General features: G+C 36.0%; 1 protein-coding gene across 17 annotated transcripts in view; it reads right to left on the bottom strand.

Annotated features, from left to right (window-relative positions):
- Window positions 1–26,774, bottom strand: part of HERC1 (HECT and RLD domain containing E3 ubiquitin protein ligase family member 1) — a 193,301-nt gene that overhangs the window by 129,388 nt on the left and 37,139 nt on the right. For all 17 annotated transcript variants that reach the window (XM_043555213.1, XM_043555218.1, XM_043555205.1 and 14 more), the window contains exons 2-7: window positions 16,082–17,037; window positions 11,609–11,704; window positions 4,144–4,338; window positions 3,032–3,343; window positions 769–865; window positions 34–177 (exon numbers count right to left, since the gene is read on the bottom strand). In XM_043555213.1, the coding sequence (XP_043411148.1) occupies window positions 34–177; window positions 769–865; window positions 3,032–3,343; window positions 4,144–4,338; window positions 11,609–11,704; window positions 16,082–17,011 (1,774 nt within the window). In that variant the 5' untranslated portion in view covers window positions 17,012–17,037. The remainder of the gene's footprint in view (window positions 1–33; window positions 178–768; window positions 866–3,031; window positions 3,344–4,143; window positions 4,339–11,608; window positions 11,705–16,081; window positions 17,038–26,774) is intronic.

The following is a 26,774-nucleotide window of genomic DNA, read 5'->3' as shown; positions in this document are numbered from 1 at the left end:
CCCAAAGTTATCAATAAATAAATTTTTACATACCATTGTCTCCTCCTCCAAAAGACCATACAGTTCTCCCATCTTTAGACAAAGCGATAGTATGTGAACTGCCACAAGAAACCTCTCCTACGTTGCTAATGTCTTTCACTAATGTTGGAATGTTCCGGCTATTACTGTCACCGTGACCTTGGATAAAACATATACAACAAAGAAATAATGTTGTTAACTCTTTTTCTTTAGGCCATTACTTCACAGGTAGAATAAACATTTTAAGTTAATGACAGAAATGAGGTATTTTCAAAGTAAAATTAAATAAGAATCATTTCTAGTATCTTCTCATCTCATCTTCTAGGCTGTTCTCACACTGAGAGACCCAGTCCCTTCAGTGAATAATTAGAATATGCTGTATGTGCTCCTCTCCCAACACTTGTCTAACGTTATTTAGGATCATGCTCATGTCAACTAGTTTTCACTACTAACTAGATTACACACTTCAGGATCATGATGGTATCTTTCTTACCCCTGAAAGTGTCTCACCCCTTAATCCTTCAGTGTCTGCTCATTATAGGTACGCAGTAAATGCCTGGTGGATTTAATTACAGCTTAAATTTCAGCACTAAAATCCAGGTATTCACTATATAAAAACTATCTTCCTCTGAGCTAAAACTAACAAAATAAATAACAATTTTTTTGCCTATTAAATCTAGTCTCACTACTTCTTAGGAACTATCATTTCTATTTTTCTGTGAGAGTAACTGCAATTTTAAAAAATCTTACCTAATCTTCCAAAGTCTCCTTCACCCCATGTGTATAATTCACCATCCTCTGTGACAGCAGCACTATGTCTGTATCCAGCAGACACACAAACAACTACCTACACAGCACACAAAGCACACCAAGATGAAGAACATGAATATGCTAAAATATATAGTTCATACTTGATCTTATGCACAGAGACTTCAGAGATACTGATATTCACAACTTACCCAGAAGCTGCCATGTACAGCTGTAGAGGCTGTGCTCAGGACAAAAGTACCTGGGGTCAAGAAAGTGGTGAAATACAGCCTCTGCTGTTTCCCAGCCCATGAAACTTGCCTTCCACTCAGAGAAGGTAACTTTCCTTAATTCATGCAAAAGCACTGTAAAGGCTAGCAAGAGCCCTGAATATATTAATCTAATCACTTGCAAGGATATGATATCACACCAATCAAGTTTTTACTCAAAGAGTTGGCTGGGGCTGAATGCTCATGTACAATGAAAAAATTTTAAATATAATGTTAACATAAAACCTCCAATCCTGGCTAATCAAGAAAAATTCATTACATAATAGGGATAACTCAAAAACACAGTGACTATTACCAATGCAGAAAGATCTAAGCAGTATATAAGCTTACATTAATTAAATTCCTAACACTATCTCTTTACCCTCAATTAGCTATATAGTTGATGAGTAGAATCAGGGGAATAAGATTATAAGCAACATAATTGGGGAATCACTATCATACCTTTTAACACTAGTCAAATAGTAATTTAACAGAAAAAATATACTAATTATTTGCATCTTTTCAATATTCAAAAATTTGAACTCACTTTAGAAAATTTAAAGTTTAGATTCAATTAAAAATACTGAGCACCTAATATATTCTAGACAATATGCTAAAACTTTTGAAATTTTTATCTGTAAAAGTAATTTACTTTTTGGAACATTTTTCCTTTATGATGTCCATACTAAGTTATGTTGGCAATGTTTCCACTGCAAAATGGGACATTAAAGGACATTAAAAGGAATAGAAGTAAAAAAATTTTTACAGCATTAGAATTAAGGAAGAAAGAAGGTGCTGGAAAGACCAGAAAAATGCAATTTCAAGTAGTATTTGTCTGAAAATCTCCTTAGAGCTCCACATTCAATATCTTATCAAGTATCCCATTATGTTGTCAAGTAGAACATTCCAAGGCTCATTGCTTTGGGGTTGATGTCTAAGTTAAAATACTGAAAGTTATAATAAAGTAAAATTCATTTGATAGCCAACCGTGTCAGACAATCTCCTATGAAGTAAAAGTGCCCACTTGTAATTCTGGTATAAAATAAAAATTGAAACTTTAAAAGGATTTTATGTAAAAAAAACTTTTGTAGAAAGAATGCAATCTTCAAATGGAGGAATCCATATAATTGCATATAAGTCTAGGAAAATACCTTTAAGGAATACCTTTAAGGAAAATACCTTTAAGGAAAGGTAAAACAGAAATAAGAAGAGGAAGTCTAGGGGTGCCTGGGAGGCTCAGTCAGTTAAACAACTGACCTCGGCTCAGGTCATGACCTCACAGTCTGTGCTGATAGCACATTTTCTTTGTCTCCCCTCTCTCTGCCCTTCTCCCACTAGCTTGCTCCCACGCTATCTCAAAAGTAAGTAAACATTTAAAAAAAAAAAAAAAAAAAGAAGAGGAGATCTAAGTTCAGTTTGTAATGGTGCTAATTATTTGTGTGTGACCTTAGGCAAGTTAGTTAACCACTCTAAAAGCCTCATTTAGGTTTCTATTAAAATGCCACCTCCTCTAACCTTACAACCTCATTATCTAATATCACACCCCACCCAAGTTAGTATCTACTACATTACTCATTTTTTTCCCTACTATTATTTGAAATTATTTTATGTGCTTACTTATTTTTTATCTCTATCCACAGATTAAAGCTCCATGAGAGCAAGGATCTTGTCTGTTTTGTTCACTGCTGTTATGTCAACTACCTAAAACACTGCCTGGCTCTTAGAAGGTACTAAACAAATATTTGCTGAATGGAGGATTCTCAGTTTCCTCATGTGAAATGAGAATAATAACTACCTTAACAAAGTTGTTGTAAGAATTAAAATTAAATACTGTATGTGAAAGTATTTTGTAAACCATAAAGCAAACATACAAAAGATAAGCCAAAGGATTTGCGGGTAGAGTGCCACTTCGGAAAGAATACATCAAAATCTGAAAGATACCATCCTTATAGCACAGTGCATCTAATTATTTTTAAATACAAAAAGAAAGCACATACCTTTCCCTGCAGAGGGCCCTGAATAAGCTTGGGATATTTCTGTGTTGAACTATTTCCATGTCCCAGTTTCCCATAATCACCATCTCCCCAACTGAAGACTTCTCCTTCTGTTGTAAAAGCTAAAGTGTGACCATCAGATCCTTTAGAAGATGAAACCTTTTTAATGGACCTGTGAGGTTCAAATGTTAACTTCTTTAAAGTGGACTGATTATTAGAATCTCCAAGGCCCAGTCTTCCATAGCTGCCTTTACCACAAGCTCTGACAGAGCCATCCGTAGAAATAACAAAAGTGCAGTATTGCCCAGCTTCAATCTATAAGCAAACAAAGAGAATAATAAAATAAAATGCTTCTGTGAGAATCAAAGTATAATATTTGACGTTAGTTTTATCAAAGAGGTTCAAAGGAAGTCTTTAAAATCAGAACTTGACATGAATCTCCAGAGAGATTAAACAGAAAATTAAGAAAACTATTAATGGCCTTTTTATGTTGACTTTATTGTTGAGCTCAAATTAATGTATATGTTATCTTTTCATGGTATCTACCCAGTCATGGTTCACTAAAACAACACAGTAAAATGTTTTAGCCTCATCTTATAAAGGCTGGGTAAAGGGCAAGAAATAAAATTATCCTATAAATCCCTTAGAGTCCATTATGGTGAAAGACCATACACAGTATTTTACATTCATTCAAAAAAACCCACATAAATTTTAATGAAAATAATAATAAAATGGAAGGTTCTAACTTAGCTTAAAGGTAGCTACAAATGAAAAAAAGTGATAATAAGAAAATAAAATGCTGATTTGGCAAAGGGAAAATTCCAGTTTTTATTTAGTCCTATTTATTATTTGCATTGAATATAATGGTAAGTCTGTTGTCATTCGTAATTCTTTTTAAAAATCCAGCTCCCAATTTAATTTTTTGAAACTTAGAAACAAAGTCAGGGAAATGGACTAAAAGTTTTTTTTCTAGTAAAATGAAAAAAGTGATGCAATACAGTGTAGAAAGGATATAGATAAGAAACAAGAATCTTCATCCACTTAAAAAAAGCCCTGAACACTATTTAAAGAGAACCCTGTCATCTACCAATCTGTAAAGTATGCAGAGAACTCACAGTTTGAGCATCAGAGAAACTGGGAGCCAGTTTGGGCTGTAATATTTTCTCCTGTGTGCCTTCCACCAACTGATGGCTGCTATTGCTCCCCCAAACATAGACCTCACAGGTTTCTGAGACAATGGGAGTGTCACCAGTCTGAATGCTATCTGGGCTAGCACACGTTCTTGAGTAATCAGAAGCCATTCTGCAAACCTATTAAAATTAAAAACATGCAATAAATAGGCAAGATATTTTTAATGGAAACATTTTTATAACTGTCACCTGAAATTACTGTTTACTTTCTTCTAAAACTCTCAACTGCTCAAATAACTTAAGAACAACACATCCAATTTTAAATACAGATGGCTAAACTACTCACTCCTGGAAAAGATACTAATAAAGGTGGCAAAAGTGGAGGAAGAAACACACAATCAAGACTTTTTTTGCTAAAAATTATATTATTGTACACACATTACAGAAAATCAAAGCTTAAAAAACAAAGAAGTGGCTGGCTCAGTTGGTAGAGCATGCAACTCTTGATCTCAGGGTTGTGAGTTCAAACCCCATGTTGAACACAGAGCTTAGAAGGAAGGAAGGAAGGAAGGAAGGAAGGAAGGAAGGAAGGAAGGAAGGAAGGAAGGAAGGAAGGGAGGGAGGGAGGGAGGGAGGGAGGGAGGAAAGAAAGAAAGAAAGAAAGAAAGAAAGAAAGAAAGAAAGAAAGAAAGAAAGAAAGAAAGAAAAGAAGGAAGGAAGGAAGGAAAGAAAGAAAGAAAGAAAGAAAGAAAGAAAGAAAGAAAGAAAGAAAGAAAGAAAGAAAGAAAACACAATTGATAATCTTATCACCTTAAAACAATGAATGCTATCTATTTTAGGTATGTTTTCCCAGATTTTTGCATATACGTGTTCTTTAACATTGTTATCACAGTGCATATATAAAAGTAATGATACAGGGGCGCCTGGGTGGCTCAGTCGGTTAAGCGTCCGACTTCGGCTCAGGTCATGATCTCACGGTCCGTGAGTTCGAGCCCCACGTCAGGCTCTGTGCTGACAGCTCAGAACCTGGAGCCTGTTTCAGATTCTGTGTCTCCCTCTCTCTGACCCTCCCCCGTTCATGCTCTGTCTCTCTCTGTCTCAAAAATAAATAAACGTTAAAAAAAAAAAATTAAAAAAAAAAATAATGATACAAAAGTCATGCAAAATTTTCCATGTCTACCTAATCTTCATGATTGAACTGATAATTTCCCACCTAACATAAAAACACAATTTACTTAACCCTTTCTTTAAAAAATTTTTTTTAACGTTTATTTATTTTTGAGACAGAGAGAGACAGAGCATGAACAGGGGAGGGTCAGAGAGAGAGGGAGACACAGAATCTGAAACAGACTCCAGGCTCTGAGCAGTCAGCACAGAGTCCGACGCAGGGCTCGAACTCACGGACCGTGAGATCATGACCTGAGCCGAAGTCGGACGCGTAACCGACTGAGCCACCCAGGTGCCCCTTAACCCTTTCTTTTAAACAAGACATTTAGATTCTTTTTGTTATATAGAACATTTTAGGGAATGTAGTTTTTAATACATTTTTTTTTATTACTTCTTAAATAGAGAACCTCCGAAATGGGGCTACTATATCCCAAAAGGATAACAACCTTACAAATCTTGAAATATACTAGGTAACAAATTGCTTTCCAAAATGGTGCTACTTTAATATTTTATCACCAGCAATATATTCTATGTATAATAAAAATCATTGCTTATTTACAATCTGTGTTGAATACAATGGTAAAGTCTGTTGTCATTCATAATGCTTTTTAAAAATCTAGACTTCTTCACCTGCCGCCCCCCACAACCCACCAAAAGGATTGGACCCAGTGTGGCCATTTCAGTTGCCCTAACCACAGAATACATCTTTATGAGAGTACCAGTCTCACTGAATTGATACCAATATGTATGATTCTAATTTTTTTGCAAACTTAAGTGGGATAAAGGAGGATGCCTTATTTTAACTACACATTTCATTATTATCAATAGAACTTAAGTTTTTTTCATCTATTTGTTTACCACTAACTTCTGCCCATTTATTTTTTAGAGCTTAACGGACTTTCAATCAGCTTATATGAATTCTATACAATAAAAATACTAACTCTGGGGGCAGCTGGCTAGCTCAGTCTTTAGAGCATGCGACTCTGGATCTCGGGGTCACAAGTTAGAACCTCACATCGGGCAAAGAAATTACTTTTAAAAGGTGTATTAATTCTGACTGTAGCTGTTGCCAATTATTCTGTCTAGTAGTTTTTTGCTCTAACAAAATAAGAGAAGGAAAACCTTCAAAAGTCAATCTTCAGAAGCCCATTAAATGGAAGGGGATAGAATAATTTTAGTCAGAATCATTAAATAGTATCCAAAACAAGAGAATGATATGTGTGTTAAATAAACATTTTCCAATGAACAAAAGGACAGTTTTGAGAACATACAAAATATGGGTAAGTGAAGGCTGCCAGTCCCTAATAAAAATCTGAAATTTTGCTGGAGACAAATGGAGAATGGTGGGGTCAAGAGTGTTAGAATTTTTTTTTTTAAGTTTACTTATTTAATTTTTTTTTGGGGGGGGGTGGTGGGGAGAGGGAAAGAAAGCACAAGTGAGGGAGGGGCAGGGATAGAGGGAGAGAGAAAATCCCAAGCAGGCTCTACACTGTCAGTGAACCTGTGAGATCATGACCTGAGCTAAAATCAAGAGTCAGATGCTTAACTGACTAAGCCACCCAGGTACCCCATGTGTTAGAATTTTTAACATAAAAGTCTATTGCTATTAATAGGTTTTATAAAAAAATCACAGCTCTCCTCCCCCCACAACCCCCAAAAAGAGCGAGATAGAAAAAAATTTACTTATAGGGCTTAGAAATGTGTGTTTAAAAACAACTGAGGGGTGGCTGGGTGGCTCAGTCATTTAAGTGTCCAACTTTGGCTCAGGCCATGATCTCGCGGTCCGTGGGTTCGAGCCCCACATCAGGCTCTGTGCTCCCTCTCTCTCAGCCCCTCCCCCACTCATGCTGTCTCTCTCTCTCTCTCAAAAATAAACATTTAAAAAAAAAAAAAAAACAGAGACAGGGGCGGGATAGGAACCTAGGAAGATGAAAGCAGCAGCAACACAGTTTTCTAAACTCCCTGAACAGAACAGCCACAAGGCCAAACTTCAAGTTCACACTTAACATTCACAATAAAACTAGGTGATAAGGGTACCTCCAGTAACTCCTTTCAAAAATATAAGCAGATGCAGACGAACCACCACCCAGCACAAAAACTACATGGTAATGACATCTGTGCAAGAGGAAGTGATAAAGTATCTGACAGACCTCAGAACAGGAAAAACCTCAAACAACCGATTAGGTACTCAATGGACAGAACAGTAAGCCAATCTAAGAACAGCAGTTGCAAGTAGGAAGGGCTTTGCCTGGTCTCACAGCAGGTAAGTACAAAGAGTCCATGAGAAGTTTGAAAGAAGCTATAGTAATCTACTTCTTGTGAACTCTTCAACTTGACAAGCAAGAATTCCCTTCCAGGACACAGTCACCACACTAAAGAGAAACTACTGGGAGAGGAATATAAATTGAGCAGGATAGGGACAATAAACAGGAAAGACAGAGAATGTCAAAATAAAAGTGGTGGAGGGGACCATGCTGCAAAACCACCTTGTTTTTTTGGTGTTTTTGGGGTTTTTTTTACAAAAAAATAATAGGAGTCTTTGGTGTTTGAAAAGCTATCTTGAATCTCATCTCCATTTTAAAAGTTCAGAAAACCAAACTGTCCACAAAAATCAGCAACAAAAATATCCAGGTCAAATTCCACATGAAGTTATTACTAGAAAAAAAGGGGAAAAGAGGCAGAATAACATTCCTACAATAAAAGCATGCCAGAAGGGAACTTCTGACAAAACAGATCAAACTGTAACCTATTTCGAAACAAGCTAAAGGGATTAAGAAAATGAAACAAGACATGAAAGAAAAACAAAAATCGGAAATAGAAACACTCAAAAATGAGATGACAGAACTCAAGAAAAAATCAGAAAAGAAAAAAAAATTTCAGAAATGAAGACTAAACTAGAAGGAATCCAAGTGTAAATATATACAGTCTACAATACCTTAAGAGCAACAAAAAATAAAAAAGGAAAAAATGTTTAGAAATAAGTAAATGAAAAAGATATAAAAAGTATTCAAGAAAAAGTGACAAATACTAAAGTTAGGCAAAGATCCAACATACAGATAATGGTGGTCCTTAAAGAAGAAAACCAAATTTAAAAATTTTTTTAAATACTAAAAACCAGAATTTAGGGAAATTTTTCTGAAATAAAAAAGATTTTAAACAACATATTGAAATTCTCATATCTCTGATAATATCAATCCAGAATGTATGACATCTACATGTATTCAAGTGAAATACTGATCTTTAAAGATCACCTAACTCATGGGAAAGAAAATCAGATTATCTTCAGACTTTGACAGCAAAGGTTCATGCCAGAAGAAAACAGATGAACATAACTGAGGTGCAGAAGAAAAGAAAATGTGAGCCAAAGATTTTATATTCTCAAAACTGACTTTAAAGTACAAAGTGGACAGCAATTATTAACACATAAGAAGACAATATTGTTCTAACGACTTTACTGACGAATGTACTAGAGAATGAGATTCAGATAACCCAAAAGAAGAAAAAGACATTAACAGAGAAGCTGACTGTGAGCATTAAATATATAGTTACTTATAAAACTAAAACTAAAACTAAATGAGGGTTAAAAGGAAGAGAACATGATGCTCTATGTACATTTAATGTTAACTATAAAAAAAAAAAAACAGAACATATATAAAAATGTAATGTTTTCAGAGGATCTCTTTTGCATTGTTGGTGGGAATGCAAGCTGGTGCAGCCATTCTGGAAAACAGTATGGAGGTTCCTCAAAAAACTAAAAATAGAACTACCCTACGACCCAGCAATTGCACTACTAGGCATTTATCCAAGGGATACAGGTGTGCTGTTTTAAAGGGACACATGCACCCCCATGTTTATAGCAGCACTATCAACAATAGCCAAAGTATGGAAAGAGCCCAAATGTCCATCGATGGATGAATGGATAAAGAAGATGTGGTGTGTATGTGTGTGTATATATATATATATACACACACACACACACACACATACATACACAATGGAGTATTACTCAGCAATCCAAAAGAATGAAATCTTGCCATTTGCAACTACATGGATGGAACTAGAGAGTATTATGCTAAGCGAAACTAGTCAAAGAAAGACAATTATCATATGACTTTACTCATATGAGAACTTTAAGAGACAAAACAGATGAACATAAGGGAAGGGAAACAAAAATAATACAAAAACAGGGAGGAAGATAAAACATAAGAGACTCATAAATATGGAGACCAAACAGAGGGTTACTGGAGGAGATGTGGGAGGGGGGATGGGCTAAATGGGTAAGGGGCACTAAGGAATCTACTCCTGAAATCACTGTTGCACTGTATGCTAACTAATTTGGATGTAAATTTTAAAAATAAAATTAAAATTAAAAAAATGTAATGTTTTCAGTAGTCATATGGTGGTAGTATTTGTCTTATTTTAGGGTGGCTGTTTGTGACTGTGTGCAATAAGTGATTAAAACAAGTAAGTAATTTTGGGGTATTCTAATTCTACCAACCCTATACCCTTGAGAATGAGTATTCTTAGTTTAGAAGAAAGGAGATATAAATATAATATAGAAAAGATTAAGTAAAAATTCTTTGGCTCTGAATTTGAAAGTACCAGCATCAAATCATGAGGTGTATTAGCTTTAAATACACACACTCTAGCTCTGTCCACTATAAAAGCCTAGAAACAAAATACTCAGTAGTGATGAACATTTTTAACACTCTGATTGTGGTTCTGAAATACTATTTCCCACTAAAAGAAACTAGGGCTTTTTGAAGAAATAGCTATCTGATTCTAGATCTGGGGCAAGAAATGTACAAGATGAATCTAGAGTAATTTAATGTGTCAGACAGCAAGAAAGCTATCAAAGATTATTAGGTCTATGTCAAAAGAATTTAGGAACCACCCTGAAGAGACTACTACCCCAAAAGACTATTGGCCCACTACTATGGGTTCATAACAATATTTTTCAAAAGAAATCAACTGGTCAAGTTTGGAGGATAACAGACTAATTCAATAAACTGAACACTAGTAAATAAAAATCAGTGTCAAAATTTTTAAAAATTGGATAAACAGAATCAAGCACTTCTTCTGCCTTTCTTAAATGAACTGAAGCAGAGTAACCAAATAATTGATAAGGGAATCACCTTTATAAAAACATTCCAAAGAATAAATGGAAGAGGAATGATACAGTTAAAATATCACCGTTTTGCACTCAACCATCGATGAATTAATAAATGTAGTCATATAAATGTAGCATCAACAGTTGCTAATACCACAAAAAGAGAGACAATTAGAAGGAAGCTGATGGAAGATCACAACGCCATACAGTCTTGCCAAAGGGATCAAACCTAAGATCAAACCTTGCCAAAAGGATTAATCCTCAGGTCAAGCCTCTGGATCCACCTGACAATTTGCAGGAAATAAATAGAACATGGTGAACCACATTATGAGTAATCAATCAGCAAAAAGCCCAGGTTCCTGAGCAAAAACATTGAAGGAAAAGAAATAAATGGAGGGGAACCCATAGATTGATTTAAAAGACATCGTGTGTGTGTGTGTGTGTGTGTGTGTGTGTATGTGTGTTTAGAGAGGGGGGGAGAGGGAGAGGGAGGAAGGAACAAAGGGAAGAAGAATCGTAAGCAACCTCCACACACAGAGCAGAGCCTGATCTCATGACACAGTGAGATCATGACCTAAGCCGAAATCAACAGTCAGACGTTTAACCAAATGAGCCACCAGGCACCCCAAAGACATCTTTGTTTTTTTTTAATAGGCAAGACAGTGTCTACAGTGTCTAGAGATACACACCTGGGTGACAAAACAACAAAGAAATGCAAGGAAGTGATTACTCTGAAAGTCAGCTTAGTGGTTACATAGGAGAGGAGGACAGGGGTAATGACCAAAACATGAAAGGGCCATTCTGAGTGGCTGGTAGTTTTACTTCTTTACCTGGGTAAGATGAGAAGAAAATTTATTTTATAATAATTCATTAAGCCTGACATTTGTTTATATGTCTTTCTGTATCTATTTAATAATAAATGTTTTAAATTAAAGTTACCTGCACATGACACAAAGTTCAAAACGAATAAAAGGGTATATATAAATTGAAAAGTATGTCTCCTTCCCACTCCTGAGGCCAGACACCCTAGCTCTACTTTCTAGAGGCAACTACTGATGCTACTTCCTTTTGCATCCTTTCCAAAGATTGAATAATTATTTTTAAGGGATAAACACATGCTACAGCATTTTAAGACAAAGTTGTTGTAATGTAAAAGATATGATTATTACATACCTCTTCAAAGAGACATAAAGCTGCCTCATAGAGTGAGCACAAGCCATCAGATGTTCTGGTTGGTTCCCTCCACTGACTTCGATCAGCAGATGAACCCTGCAGTTTCAGGAGACATATGTATTAAAATCACTTAAATATTCCACAAAAATATCTGAGGAATTGTTTATATGATTATGCATATTAAGATCAAATCCTAACACTAGGTCATGTTATAAAAGAAAGAGCTATAGAGTGAAACACTAAATTAAGTGCCAATTCCTCGATGATTACCCTATTCAATAATCATAGGGCTTGACCCAGAAAATAGTCAAGGAGGCAGAATTTTACTAATCACATATTCTTTGAGTGGCCAATATCCAGTAAATGAGGCCCCAGGAAATATTCTACTCTCCTGGGGCTGCCTTGCCCACCTGTCTCCAAGGATACGGCAAGTAGAACATAGCGAGCTTGAGTGATGACCTTGACCAGAGCAGCAGAAAGTCTGTTCCTCCCTTCTTAGTTTCAGCAAAACTAAAGTCTCACAAATCAGTTCATCAGTCTCACAAATCAGTGCTGACTACACTAGCAACAAAGCATCTTTCTCCTATCACAGCTGAGGAATCGTAGACCTCTCTGGGACTCTACAGAAGGGCCCAATGGCTGTGACAAGAAATCATTCCATCATTAAAAAATGACAAACCAGAAAGTGAACTTGATCTCACTGCTCACTCAAATTCTCAAATACTTAAATCTTTAGACCACAAATGTCAAGTTCTTTCTCTGGTTTAACAATTCTTTAATCATGAAATTTTCATAAGTAGCTTTATTTCAAAGGATTCTGTACTGTAAAAATATTTATATTCTAGATGATAAACTGGCAGATATATGATAGGAAAGTGTGTCTTTCATTACGGAAGGGAGGCTGGCCCTATAAGATCCCATTTATCAATATCAATTTTATTAATTCAAACTATTTTAATCAACATGATTCCTAAGTAATTAAACAAATGAATATGTTGGCTATTTAAGTTATGGCTAGTTTATTAGGTACTAACCTGCTGCCATCACATCAATTTTTATCTATTTAAGATGGTGCTTCTCAAATTTTAATAGGGACATGAATTATCTGGAGATTGTGTTAAAAGCACAGATTCCAATTCAGTAACTACAGATAGGGTCTAAGGTTCTGCATTTCTAACGAGCTCCCGGGTTATGCCAATGCTGCTACCTGAGGCTTACTCTTTGAGTAGTAAAGCTAAAGAGAGCCAGCCACTTGTAGGTCTGGAATCATACCAGAAAGTGAGTGTTCAAAATTAACTAGCACCTAGATATACAAGGTGTTGCGATCTCAGCAAATACTTTGGGGCACAGATTCAACGAATTCCATCATTAGCTGTGCAGAACTTCTGAGGAAAACACAAGTGTAATCTATGGTTCCATTATTTAAAGGCCATCTCAAGTGATCATCAAATCAAAAGCAGATGAAGAAGTAGACTGCTGCACCTTCCTAGGAGCTGGTACCAGAGCCATCATAATCCTCTTTTTTATGCCTTTCTACAATATGGAGGAAAATGTTGAAAACCACATGAAGTTTTCAGTAACAGATCTGGGTTTAAATCCAGGCTCCATCACCTATTGGATGTGTTAATGAAGGATAAGTTTCCCTATCCTTAGACAAGAATAATACAGATATTATTTAGGTTTGTTGGGAGGATTAAATAGTTATATATAAAACATGCTTAGCACAGCTCCTAGTATATAATAACAACTCAAAACTGGTAGCAGTAATTAATTTGCATCATGTACACTGAGAAAGAAAATACAAGAAATCTTTAATAAATTCTTTCTAAATTTGAAAATACCAAACCAACAAAACATCCTTCAAACACTGTCACTGATTTCTGTCCTTCCCAATACAGTCAATACAGTACTCTCCCCTCTCCCCAATCCACAGTTTCACTTTCTGCAGTTTCAGTTACCCAAGGTCAATAGCAGTCCAGAAGCAGATGCTCCTCTTTCTGACATAGTCAGAAGGTCAACAGTAGCTTAATGCTAGGTCACACTGCCTCTCATTCCCCTCACTTTCTCTCATCGGCATTGCATCATCTCACATCATCACAAGAAGGGTGAGTGCAGTACATTAAGATATTTTGAAAGAGAAACCAGATTCATGTAACTTTTATTACAGTATATTGTTATAATAGCACTATTATTGTTGTTAGTCTCTTACTGTGCCTAATTTATAAATTATATCATATGTATGTATGTACAGGAAAAACCGCAGTACACATAAGGTTCGCAGCACTATCTGCAGTTTCAGGCTTCTACTGGGGGGGTCTTGGAACATAGTCCCTAGGGATAAGGGGGGGATAATGTAGTTAAGACTGAGACTACTCCAGCTCCAGTCAGTCAGTAAGGATTAAAGACATCTCTAAAACCCATTCTGTACAGAATTCTTAATGTAAATAAGAAAACAATACTATCCCTAAGTATTTTTTAAACAACTAAATTTTGGAAAATATAGCACATTAAATGTGTAACTTTATACACTGTTAACATATCACAGGAATTTCAATGGTATAAAGATAAGTGGAAATTAAAATAACATAAATTCATGATTTCATAGGTCTTCATTTAATTACCTACCTCTTAAGCACCTACTATCAAAACTAATGTTATACCTTTTTTTTCCACATTTGTCTTTTTAAGATATTCTGACAAGAACATAATATCCAGGTACTGGATAGAGTACCTTTCCACATATTCTTGCTATCTGGTTTGACTCCACTTAAAATTGCTTCAATGACTCCCCACTGCCTATAGGACCAATTTTCACTGCATAGCATGAGATACAAGGCCCTGCCTACTTAGCAGCTTTATCTCATCCCATTCCACCCCATACAAGCAGGGGCTTGCTCTCCTACACCTTGGTCACTTTGTGAATTCTGGTCCTTTCATCTGAAAACTTCTCCAGCTACCTCCACTTACACATTTCACGTTTGCAGGCAAACTCTACTTTCCAACTAAGCTCAGGGATCCTTCCTCCACAAGGCATTTTCTGCCCTTTCCCTCCAGCTCTCCTCCTGTGTCCCATCACCTCCTCTCTGTGCAGACTTCTACTACAGCTCATTATCTTTAATTTGAAATGTTTGTGCATCTCTCTTTCCTTAAACTGTGAGTTGGCTGAGGGCATGGACGCTACAAAGCTCATTTATCTTTTTAACTCAGTGCCTGACAGCATCTGGCACACAGTGTTAAATAAACACGAAGTGGCATCAAAGGCCAATGGTGTTTTAACTGTTGTTTATTCTTTTAGAATTCAGAGATATACAATGACATTTTTTCCCTACTCTCTATTTAAATATAAGGTCATGAATATCTTGTGGACTCCCATTCAAACAATTACTACACATGTGTTATCACTGAAGGTTAAGAATCACACAAGTAAATAAAATTTATGGATTGAACTTATTTTTGTTAGGCCTTACATCAGATACTCAGTTAATGGTTATGTGTCTCTCTTTTTCACTTCTAACTCGGGTGGTGACTTTTGTCCCAGTTGTTCAGGGGTAGAGAAACTTAAGGCAGGGAGGATCAGGTCAAGTTGGGGTCCAGTGTACAAGGAGTGGATATACCAATTTTCCAAATTCTCAGACAACACTGTAAAGTGTAAGAAACGTGAGTTCTGAAGACCAAGAGCATCAGACTCTATCACTTACTGTGCAGGAAGGAATAATAAACATAAAATTCAACTAAATAACCCTTCCTTCCCTCTAAAGCCAATCTGAAATTAAATTAAATTCAATCTAATATAGGCCTCTGGTGATGTTAGGAGAGCCAAACTAAATCAAATATACAAGATTCTTCCCCAGAACAGATCCAGATTTCTGTCAAAAGCAATCTAGTTTTCCGAGGTGCCCTCATTACAATAAGGAGCTATATCATAGGGTATAAACTTGGAAGTTATGGAGGGAGGCCCCTTCTGACTAGGTGTATTTGACATTTTATCCAGGAATGAAAGAGGTAAAGTGAAGAGAAAACTGGAAATCCAACAATAATGTAAACTTATTATATTTTATATCTACCTTAAGGTAGGCCTTCACAGGAAAAAAAATGAATAAACTTAATATAAATACAATACATGGTCTGCAAAGACAGACTTGGAGTAAGAAATAAATAATGAAGTGTCTGCCCCATAAGTACTTAATCAGTATATGTTTCACTTCTAGTTCTTTTTGCCAAACATGTAAATTTAGGTAACTGTCACAGTTTCTTCTTCCTTAAAATAAGGATAAATTATATCTACCTCATGATTATCATGATAATTGAATCACAGGATGCATCCAAAGCACCTTGTTGTTAGCAGGTACTCAACAAAGGCTAACTCTCTTCTTCCTTAATTGCAGGTATTGGGGAGCAGTAAATAAAAGAAGTCAAAAAAGGAATGAGATGGTTTATTACAGATTAAATTGAAGGCAGATTTATAGTACATACCAAAGAACGCCTCATCTGCATTAATATAGTCATAAAGCAGTCAAAGCTGATCATTCCTTCCTGGCTTGATAGTAGTTTGCTTTTCTCCATGGAATTTACAACCGCTGAAGCCCCCAAAGCCATTTCTATCCATTCAAGAAGGTACCGCAAAGAGCCTCGCTGAGCTGCTAAACCAAGTAGCAACTCAGAAGCTAATCTGCGACCTAAAGTGTCTGCCCCAGAATTGGGAATAGTTACTCCTTTAAGAAATGTTGTCACTTGTGATAAGCAGTCCAAACCCATTGGAGGAATCTTGCTTTCATTTGCTAAAGATAATGGTGGCAAAGAGCTGACAACTTCAATTGCAGTATGAATAACGTCGTTGCAAAGACTAAGACCAGGTCCTGACACAGGCATCATCCAACTTTGTCTTAGAAGTGCAAATAATAAACTTAGACCAGTTCGAACACCCATTTCTATAAGTGCATCAGTGCTTGACCGGGGACGTTCACTAACAGAATGGACATCTGCTGAACCAGAGCTGCTCTCCGGAGAATGCTGCTGCTGTTTCACTTTGCCTTTGTCATGGTATTTATTAGAAAGTGCATAAAAGACACGCTGGAGTACAAGCAGTCGTTTTCGAAGTGCCCCAGCAAATGGGGAATCTGAACATACCATCTTCGCTAGTGCTAGCTGGCTGCTAAGAAGGGCATCCAAATAGTGGTCCTGCTCATCACTTGAAAGAGACTCACGTTCAAAGTCTGGCAACTGTGGTCCTTTGAGGCACAAAACTTGTTGGGGCAAAGGTACTACTTCTTTATTGCTGACCAGTTTAGAATACAGAACAGCAACTCCCTCTCTTGTAGCAATAGATTCACTATCCTCTGTAATCCAGGAGCTGTTCAGGTGTTCAAGCCATTTCAGTTTCACTGGTGGAACCATAGTTGCCATGTTGGTTTACTCTTCAGCCATTAGTTCTATAAAGGGAGATGAAAAAGCAGTCAAAAACTTACACAATTGATTCATAAAATGTTTCTGAACTTCCATCTTACATTATAATTAGTGATTTCAAACTGGTGAGACAAAGTCTGAACTGGAATTAATAGCAATGTACCAATGTTAGTATTTTAGCTTTGATAAGTGTACTATAGTTATCTAAGATGCTAATATTAAGGGAAAATGGGTAAAGGGCATAGGAGAACCCTGCACAATCTTTGCAACTTTTGTGTAAACCTAAAATTACCCCAAAATAAAGTTTATTATTAAAAATTAGTGATTTGTGTGCCTCTTCTCTTCAAGTTCTGGCCCCACTGTCAGTATAACAGTGGGTTCTACATGCTCATGACCCCCAAATTCCTATCTCCAACCCAGAACTCTTCCCTGAACTCCAAATTCATATATACAATTCCTCACATCATCACTCCATATAGATATCTATAGGCATCTCAACATATTTAAAACCGAATTCCTAATCCACCACTACCGCCATGCCCACCCAAACCCATTCCTCCTATAAACTTCCTTATCTCATAAATGGCAACTCTATCCTTCTGCTCCTCTGGCCAAACATCTTGGGAGTCACCACTGATTCCTCCCTCTCTTACACAACAAATCAGTCAGCACTACTTACAAGTACCTCCAAGAATCCAAACAGTTCTCACCCACTCCCTTACTAAAACCTGCCCCAAGCTACTATCATCTCTTGGATCATTGAAGGAGCCTTCTTACCAGTCTCTCTCACTGTACAGAGGAACCACAGTGACTCCAAAAGGGTAAAAATGTTTTTTGTGTATTTTGTTTACTACCATATTCCAACACATAGTAAGTGCTCCATGAGTATTTATAGGGAAAAAAAGTACTTAAAAACTAAGTCCTATGAGATAAAGTATTCACAAAACATACATCCCACAAAGGACGGGCATCCAAGATACATAAAGAACTCCTACAACTCAAAAATAAAAAGACAATTTAATTTTTAAAAAGGCCAAAAGACTGAACACAACTTCATAGAAGATTTATGAATGGCTGATAAGCACGAGAGAAGTGCTCAAAATCATTATTTATCAGAAAAATGCAAGTTAAAAACACATCCATAGGAGATACTATTACACATCCTTAAGCATGGCTGAAATTCATAAGACTAACAATACCAAACGTTAGCATGGATGTAGAGTAACCAAAACTCTCACAAATCGTTTGCAGGAGTGTAAAATGGAACAACCACTTCAGACAACCACTAATAGTTTCTTATAAAACTAAAAATATCCCTACTCGATGACCCAACAATTTATTTCCTAGGGATTTACCTAAAAGAAAACATATGTCCGTAAAACAGACTTAAATAAAAATATGGTTACCCCTAGAAGGTAAAGACATGAATAAACTGGGAAGGAGCATAAAGGAGCTTCCTGAGGTGAATATTGGATTACCCAAGCATATCCATTTATCAAAGCTCAGTAAACATACATTTAAGATTTTTACATTTCACTGAATGTGAATTTTATCTCAATAAACAATGAATTCTAGTTGATATGCATACTGAAGTATATTTAGGGGGCAAGTATACTGATGTAATTTATTTTGAAATGCATCAAAAATTGAGATGCACTGATGTATATCTTTATATATATATATATATCTTTATACATATCTCTATATATATGATAGGTATGTGATAAAACAAAAATAGTAAATTAGTAATGGTAGAATCTCAGTGGCAAGTATATGTCTGTTCATTTCAAAATCTTTCAACTGTGGGGAGCACCTGGCTGGCTCAGTTGGTACAGCATGCGACTCTTGATCTCAGGGTTGTAAATTCACATTCTACCTTGGGTTTAGAGATTACTTTAAAAAATCTATAGGGACACTGGCTGGCTCAGTCGGTGGAACACAGGACTCTCATTCTTAGGGTTGTGGGTTCTAATCCCACATTGAGTGTAGAGATTACTTATGTTTGCAATTTTCATCATAAATTACTGCAGGGGAGGTGGAGACTAAGTCCGCAAAAAGGAAGTCATTACAGTTGGTAGTAGAAGAACATCCTCAAATACTGAAGGGCAAGTTGGTAGAACATCCTCAAATACTGAAGGGCATTTCATTTTCATGATATAGGTAAATCTTCAAGAAAAAGCTCATGTTATAGAGATCCTAGGCCATCTAAAGGAGTTTCTTATTTCTCAGTATGCCCTGTGAAATTCTAAATATAAAATCTGATGACACTTCCCTTCTCAAGCTTATGATTACTATGCTTAATTATCTTCATTATATACTCAAAGTATGTACTTAGGAAGGGGGGAAAAACATAAGCCTCCTCCCACTTCATTTGGCAATTATTTATTAAACATTGTGCAGAGGATATAAAAGCACCTTATTTACCTCCATCCCTGCAACCCATAGGTAATTTTGTTCTTTTTAATTTTGCTAGTTTGATAGCTATAAAGGGTTATGTTGTTGCTCTAACTTCAATTTCCCCGATTACTAATAAATCTGAACAGCTTATGTTTATTGATCATTTCATTACACTCTTCTGGGAAATGTTTGTTCGTGTCCTTCTAGTCATGTATTTTTCTATCAGGTTATCTTGTCAACTTGTGAAAGGTTTCTGTATTCTATCAATGTCCTCAAAATACAAATATTTCTTCTAAATCTTTTTACATACACATACATCTCTTTTATAGCTCTTGCTTTCCATCTTCAGTTAAAAGAGTACCCACACACACTCATACCCAGATTACACATGAATTCTGGATTATGTATTCACCTGGACTTTCTTGAGGTATTTTTGTTGTTTTTACACCGGTCTTTAATCCAAATGGAATTTCAATAAACTCTGCATTCATTTGGAACTGTAACAAGCTCTACATGTAAAAGTGGTTCCAAGTTTACTGTTTCCAGGTGTATGGCCAGTTATACCACCACAATTTAAGTAATCCAGGACTTCCAAGATGGCTGAGGACAATGCAAGCTGAATGAGTATTTCCCCAAATTTCTTTCCATAACAATAAGAAGGAAAAATTCTATTCTACACAAAACCACACACACAGCATAATTTGAAGATACAAAATTTGAAGAAGCAAACTGCAAAGTAACTGTGAGTAAAACAGAAAAATCACCAATCTCAGGGTACACACTGTTACTTTTAGGTTTTGTGGAAGCAAAAGCAGACTAAGAAAAACTGTACAAAAGACAAAAAAGGAAGTACAGTGAAAGGGCCCACAGGTGATTTGGAATGACTGCCAAAGAAGTTATATCCACACTAAATCTGAAAACACTACAAATGTGTCCAGACAAATCACAGACTACAGGAACTGATTTAATTTAAAGAGTCAGACGGGATTTAAATGAGCAGGTACAATTTTAAAAAGACGGGTAATTTAAACGAGCATTCCTGGAAAAGCAGAGGGGAGGGAAAAAAAAGACAAACAGGAAGAGAGAATCATCTTTTTGGCAACTGGGTGAAGGGTAAAAGAAAAAATGAGGAAATGTTTACGGTTCTGAGAGAGAGGACAACCATAAAATTGTCAACATAACAAAACTTCACTCAAACAAACCAACCAAAAAACCCCTCTAAAGTACTTGGACTTTGCTATATTAACAGAAGAGGGTGACATTAAATTAAGAATATAAAATACCCAATACCATAAAAATGAACAAGAGAAAAGTCCATACAAAGCTACTGTAGAAAATCAAGAAAGAAAATTTCACATATAACTGATAGAAATCTTTCAGACAACAAAAAAACAAACAAAAAAAATACAAGTTAATAATCTAAACAAAATTAAACACACTGAAACATACGAAGGTACAAAAAAAAACTGAATTGGAAATTTAAAAACAAAGCAAGAACAGACTAACAAAAAAAGGTTTAAAAAAAAGGAAAGGAAAGAGAACACAAGGGAAGGAAGGGAAAGAAAGGAAATCATAAAAGAGGGGCACCTGGGTGGCTCAACTGGTTGAGCATCTAACTCTTGATTTCATCTCAGGTCATGATCTCAAGTTTGTGAGTTCAAGCCCTGCATTAGGCTCTGCACTGACAGCCTGAAGCCTGCTTGGGATTCTCTCTTTCCCTCTCTCACTGCCCCTCCCCGACTTGTGCTCTCTCAAAATAAACAAATAAATAAATAAAATGACATAAAAGAAAATAAAGAGTCAGAGAGAAATTAGCAGAAACAGAAGACAGGCAAAGGAGGACAGTTGTACTATTAACTACCTGAAGAAGTTTAAAAAAGAGAGTGTGTGCAAGCTGGTTTTAAAGCTACAAGCCAAGAAATCTCACCAGAAACAAAGAATTTCAATCAACACAGTAAGGGCTCACAATTACCTGGGAAAATTATCCCAGAACAATCACTTTTAGGACATTAACCTAGTTAAACTATTAGATTTCAAAGATAAAGATAAATAATCCTCAAGACCTCCAGGCAAAAAGATTCAATAACTTTAAAAGGCAAAAGAATTAGGGGTGTCTGGCTGACTCAGGCAGTAGAGCATGTGACTCTTGATGTCAGGGTGAGCCCCATGTTGGATGTAGAGATTACTTAAAAAAGGAAATAAAGTAAAAGGCAGAAGAATTAGACTGACATCACATATGTTAAAACCAACCAAATAGCACAGCAACAGCTTTTGTAAAGCAAAAACAAAAACAGGAGATGCAATGAAACAGAACCACACTAATGATGGGAGACTTTAATATACCACTCTCAGTACAGATGGATCAAGTGGACAAAAATAAAGAAACAGAAGATCTAAACAACAAAATAATTCACTCTTTTCCCATTAATACAATCTATTTCTGGATTCTCTACTCTGGTCCACTTGTTCATTCTTAGGCCAACAGCGACTTTATTACAGTGGCTTTGTAACTGTTCTGATGGATGGTAAGACAAGTCCCTAACCTTTAAAATTATATTCAGTCACATGCTACCTCCCTCAACACATTACTAATGTTCTCATTTGAATTACACTGAATTTATATATTAATTTTCAGAAAATAGACATCTTGGGAGCACCTGAGTGGCTCAATCAGTTAAGCATTCAACTCTTGATTTCAGCTCAGGTCATGACCTCAGTTTGTGAGTTCAAGCCCTGCATCATGTTCTGCACTGACAGCATTAAGCCTGCTTGGGATTCTCTCTGTCACTCCCCACTCCCCTCCTTGCTCACGTTCTCTCTCTCAAAATAAACCAACATTAAAAATAAATTAATTAAAAAATTATAATGCTAGAATAACCAAATGTGGTTCTTACACATGAGCAGACATATTACATTAGAAAATATCAAAAGATGGCACAAAAACAGACACATAGACCAATGGAATAGAATAGAAACCCCAGAACTAGACCCACAAACGTATGGCCAACTCATCTTTGACAAAGCAGGAAAGAACATCCAATGGAAAAAAGACAGCCTCTTTAACAAATGGTGCTGGGAGAACTGGACAGCAACATGCAGAAGGTTGAAACTAGACCACTTTCTCACACCATTCACAAAAATAAACTCAAAATGGATAAAGGACCTAAATGTGAGACAGGAAACCATCAAAACCTTAGAGGAGAAAGCAGGCAAAGACCTCTCTGACCTCAGCCGTAGCAATCTCTTACTCGACACATCCCCAAAGGCAAGGGAATTAAAAGCAAAAGTGAATTACTGGGACCTTATGAAGATAAAAAGCTTCTGCACAGCAAAGGAAACAACCAACAAAACTAAAAGGCAACCAACGGAATGGGAAAAGATATTCGCAAATGACATATCGGACAAAGGGCTAGTATCCAAAATCTATAAAGAGCCCACCAAACTCCACACCCGAAAAACAAATAACCCAGTGAAGAAATGGGCAGAAAACATGAATAGACACTTCTCTAAAGAAGACATCCGGATGGCCAACAGGCACATGAAAAGATGTTCAGCGTCGCTCCTTATCAGGGAAATACAAATCAAAACCACACTCAGGTATCACCTCACGCCAGTCAGAGTGGCCAAAATGAACAAATCAGGAGACTATAGATGCTGGAGAGGATGTGGAGAAACGGGAACCCTCTTGCACTGTTGGGGGAATGCAAATTGGTGCAGCCGCTCTGGAAAGCAGTGTGGAGGTTCCTCAGAAAATTAAAAATAGACCTACCCTATGACCCAGCAATAGCACTGCTAGGAATTTATCCAAGGGATACAGGAGTACTGATGCATAGGGCCACTTGTACCCCAATGTTCATAGCAGCACTCTCAACAATAGCCAAATTATGGAAAGAGTCTAAATGTCCATCAACTGATGAATGGATAAAGAAATTGTGGTTTATATACACAATGGAATATTACGTGGCAATGAGAAAAAATGAAATATGGCCTTTTGTAGCAACGTGGATGGAACTGGAGAGTGTGATGCTAAGTGAAATAAGCCATACAGAGAAAGACAGATACCATATGGTTTCACTCTTATGTGGATCCTGAGAAACTTAACAGGAACCCATGGGGGAGGGGAAGGAAAAAAAAAAAAAAAAGAGGTTAGAATGGGAGAGAGCCAAAGCATAAGAGACTCTTAAAAACTGAGAACAAACTGAGGGTTGATGGGGGGTGGGAGGGAGGAGAGGGTGGGTGATGGGTATTGAGGAGGGCACCTTTTGGGATGAGCACTGGGTGTTGTATGGAAACCAATTTGTCAATAAATTTCATAAAAAAAAAAAAAAAAGAAATTAAAAAAAAAAAAAAAGAAAATATCAAAAGAAAAGTACTGAGAGTCCAGGAGATCCAAGTATATACAAAAAATTAGTACATGATAAATGTTGGCATATGATAAAGGTTTTAATCCTAATGAATGCATATACACTACATCCCAATGTGTACAAGGCCCCATGTTTAACAATTTTCAATACACTCTCATTATAATAGGGAAAAACCAAAACATTCATCAATAGGGAAGAGATAACTAAAATGTTGTATATTCAAATGATGCCAAAGTATAAACTTTATACTATAAAAAAGTTAACACATGCAATTCAACAAAAATAACATAATTTTCTAATTTTCTAATTATCAAAACAAGACTTAGTGTTTGAGGAACACAAAAAACAACACTAGAGGAGCTGTACTGCATAAGTTAACAGTAAAGCATCAGGGGCACTGGCTGCTCAGTATGTAGAATGTGTGACTCTTAAACTCGGAGTTGTGAAATTCAAGCCCCATGTCAGGTGTAGAGATTACTTAAAAAATAAAATGAATTAATTAAAAAGGGGGGCACCTGGGTGGCTCAGTTGGTTAAGCGTCTGACTCTTGATATTGGCTCAGGTCATGATCTCATGGTTTGGTTCGTGAAATCGAGCCCTGCACTGGGCTTGTGCTGATAGCATGGAACCTGCTTGAGATTCTCTCTCTCCCTCTGTCTCTGCCCCTTCCCTGCTCACTCACACATGCTCTCGCTCTCTCCCAAAATAAGTAAGTAAACGTTAAAAAAAAAATTGGAAAGTAAAAGCATCAAAGTCAGCCAGGCTGGCTAAGTTTGAATCTAGTCTATATTACTTACTGGCTATTAACCAAGGCCAAGTTCTAGGTTTGAATCTAGGCTGTTATCATTTACTGGCTATTGACCAAGGCCAAGTTCCTTTATTTCTCCAAAGCTCCAAGTGCTTTCTGTATATTACAGGATAATAAAGAGAACCCTCTATGGTTATCACGCATACAGAGTTCTTAGAATCACTGCCTGAAACATAGTATACACTCAATAAATGTAAACTGCTATTATAATCATTATTATTTTGTTCCTTATTGCTATCTCTACCAAATATTGGTTATAGATATATGTGGAGATGCATATAAAAGTTTTTTTTTTTAAGATTAGAAGGACAGACCCCCCCCCCCCAAAACTCATGACAGCGATTGCCTAGGGGGGACGGCAGGTGTCCAACAGAATATTATTTATGTTTCCATTCTCTTATTTTTAAATTGATCACATAAACATGACAAAATTTTAACATTGTTAAATGATGGCAGAAAACAAAGAGTCCTTTTTTATTCTTGTACTTCTCTTCAGTCTTAAATTTTTCTCAAAAAAAGGAAAAACAAAAAAGCTTGTATGATCATACTGTTTTCAATTATAATATAATCAAAATGTATCATCACTGTCCCATTACTGTTTTAATTTTTAATAGGCTTGTTTTCACAAAAATCATTTTAACAAAAAAAAAAAATCCTAAAAATTTCTTTTTTTTTTAAGGATTGATTTTATCTATCTTGTTCTAACAGTGTAACACAGGTTTGGAAAACAAAAATCAAATAACATGTTTAATAGCGTTTATCCTTTCTCATGCATACAGAAATCTGCAGTTATAGGACAAATACCGTAAAGCTGATATATTCATCAGCATGCTACCTCAGACACTGTGATAGTTTTACTTACAATTTGTCATTCTGCATATGTATTACACATAAATAAGAGAAACATAACTTCCGGGTATATTCTGATAATGTATTCTGTAAAACAGAAAAATGAATCATCAGAGCAAGATTTGCCAAAGACAAGGGGATGATGCTTTATGAACAATTCTGATCAATGGAGAAAGGTTTAAACAACAAAATACTGCAGCAGACTAAACACTTTCAATAAAACTTTTGAAGTACTGGATAAATTCTACCTAGTTCTTTTTTTAATACATTATGTTGTAGGCAAATAAAAAGATAAAAAAACAATTCATCAAGGGTGTTCAAATTACAAATTCTGGTTCCTTCAGTGCTAAACCACTAATAATAAACTAATATCCACTGGGATGTCTCCATTTTTCAAGCTATTCAAGCCATTCACATCAGCTACAACCCAAAGATCCTCTCTAAACGTGAAAAATTAGAATACATTAAATTTCTCCTTCACTTACACAAAATATAAAGTTAGTATTTCTTCCAATACTGTATAAAAGCTAGTTTCCAATCATCTGTTTTGAAACCATATTACCTACTTAGCTATAGAATCTCCAGTGCTGATGTCCTACAACTGTTCAAAAACAAAGCAAAACTGTTTATGTAATCAACTTTTTGATGTAGTTTTATTACAAAAAACTGTCCAATTTGGGGCAAGGTGCAGTAAGTGATATCTGATTTAATTTTTTCATTTTCCCTGAAACTCCAAGAAAGTATATAGTAGGTTCACAAAGTTTATATCTTTGTATTCAATCAACCAACATTTTCAAATCTTAGAAAGTCACAAGCCAGTTTATCAACCTCCTACCTTAGCTACAAACAAGACACGCATGATTCAATATATATTAGAATGGAATTAGGAAATTAAGATGCTACTACCCAAGAAACGACCTTTGGCAAAAATGCTTACTCCCCAGAGCACATATGAAAAAATAAGAGAATCGAATGAAATAATCTCCAAAGTTCCTTCCAGTTTTAAAATACTATGGACCTTTATATTTAAAATAATCCCCTCAAAATAAAATAAAACCCAAATGTTTAATAACATTCAAATTTGGATCCTACTACATTCTACCCACTTCTGGAAAGAATACAAAAACACTGTACTAGGTTACAGTATACACCAAATTATTTAATTTTTTAAAAGTTTTATTTATTTAAGTAATCTCTACACCTCATATGGGGTTTGAACTCACAACCACAACATCAAGAGTCGCAGGCTCTTCCTACTGAGCCAGCCAGGTGCTCCCCAAATCATTTAATTTTTAAAAATTTAAAAATTTGTTCCATATTGCTCCTGTCTTATGGTTTTTTATGA

The sequence above is a fragment of the Prionailurus bengalensis genome, chromosome B3, assembly GCF_016509475.1.
Source record: "Prionailurus bengalensis isolate Pbe53 chromosome B3, Fcat_Pben_1.1_paternal_pri, whole genome shotgun sequence".
Lineage (NCBI taxonomy): Eukaryota > Metazoa > Chordata > Mammalia > Carnivora > Felidae > Prionailurus > Prionailurus bengalensis.
The sequence above is the reverse complement of the archived record's forward strand: the minus strand, read 5'-3'. Positions and strand labels throughout refer to the sequence as shown.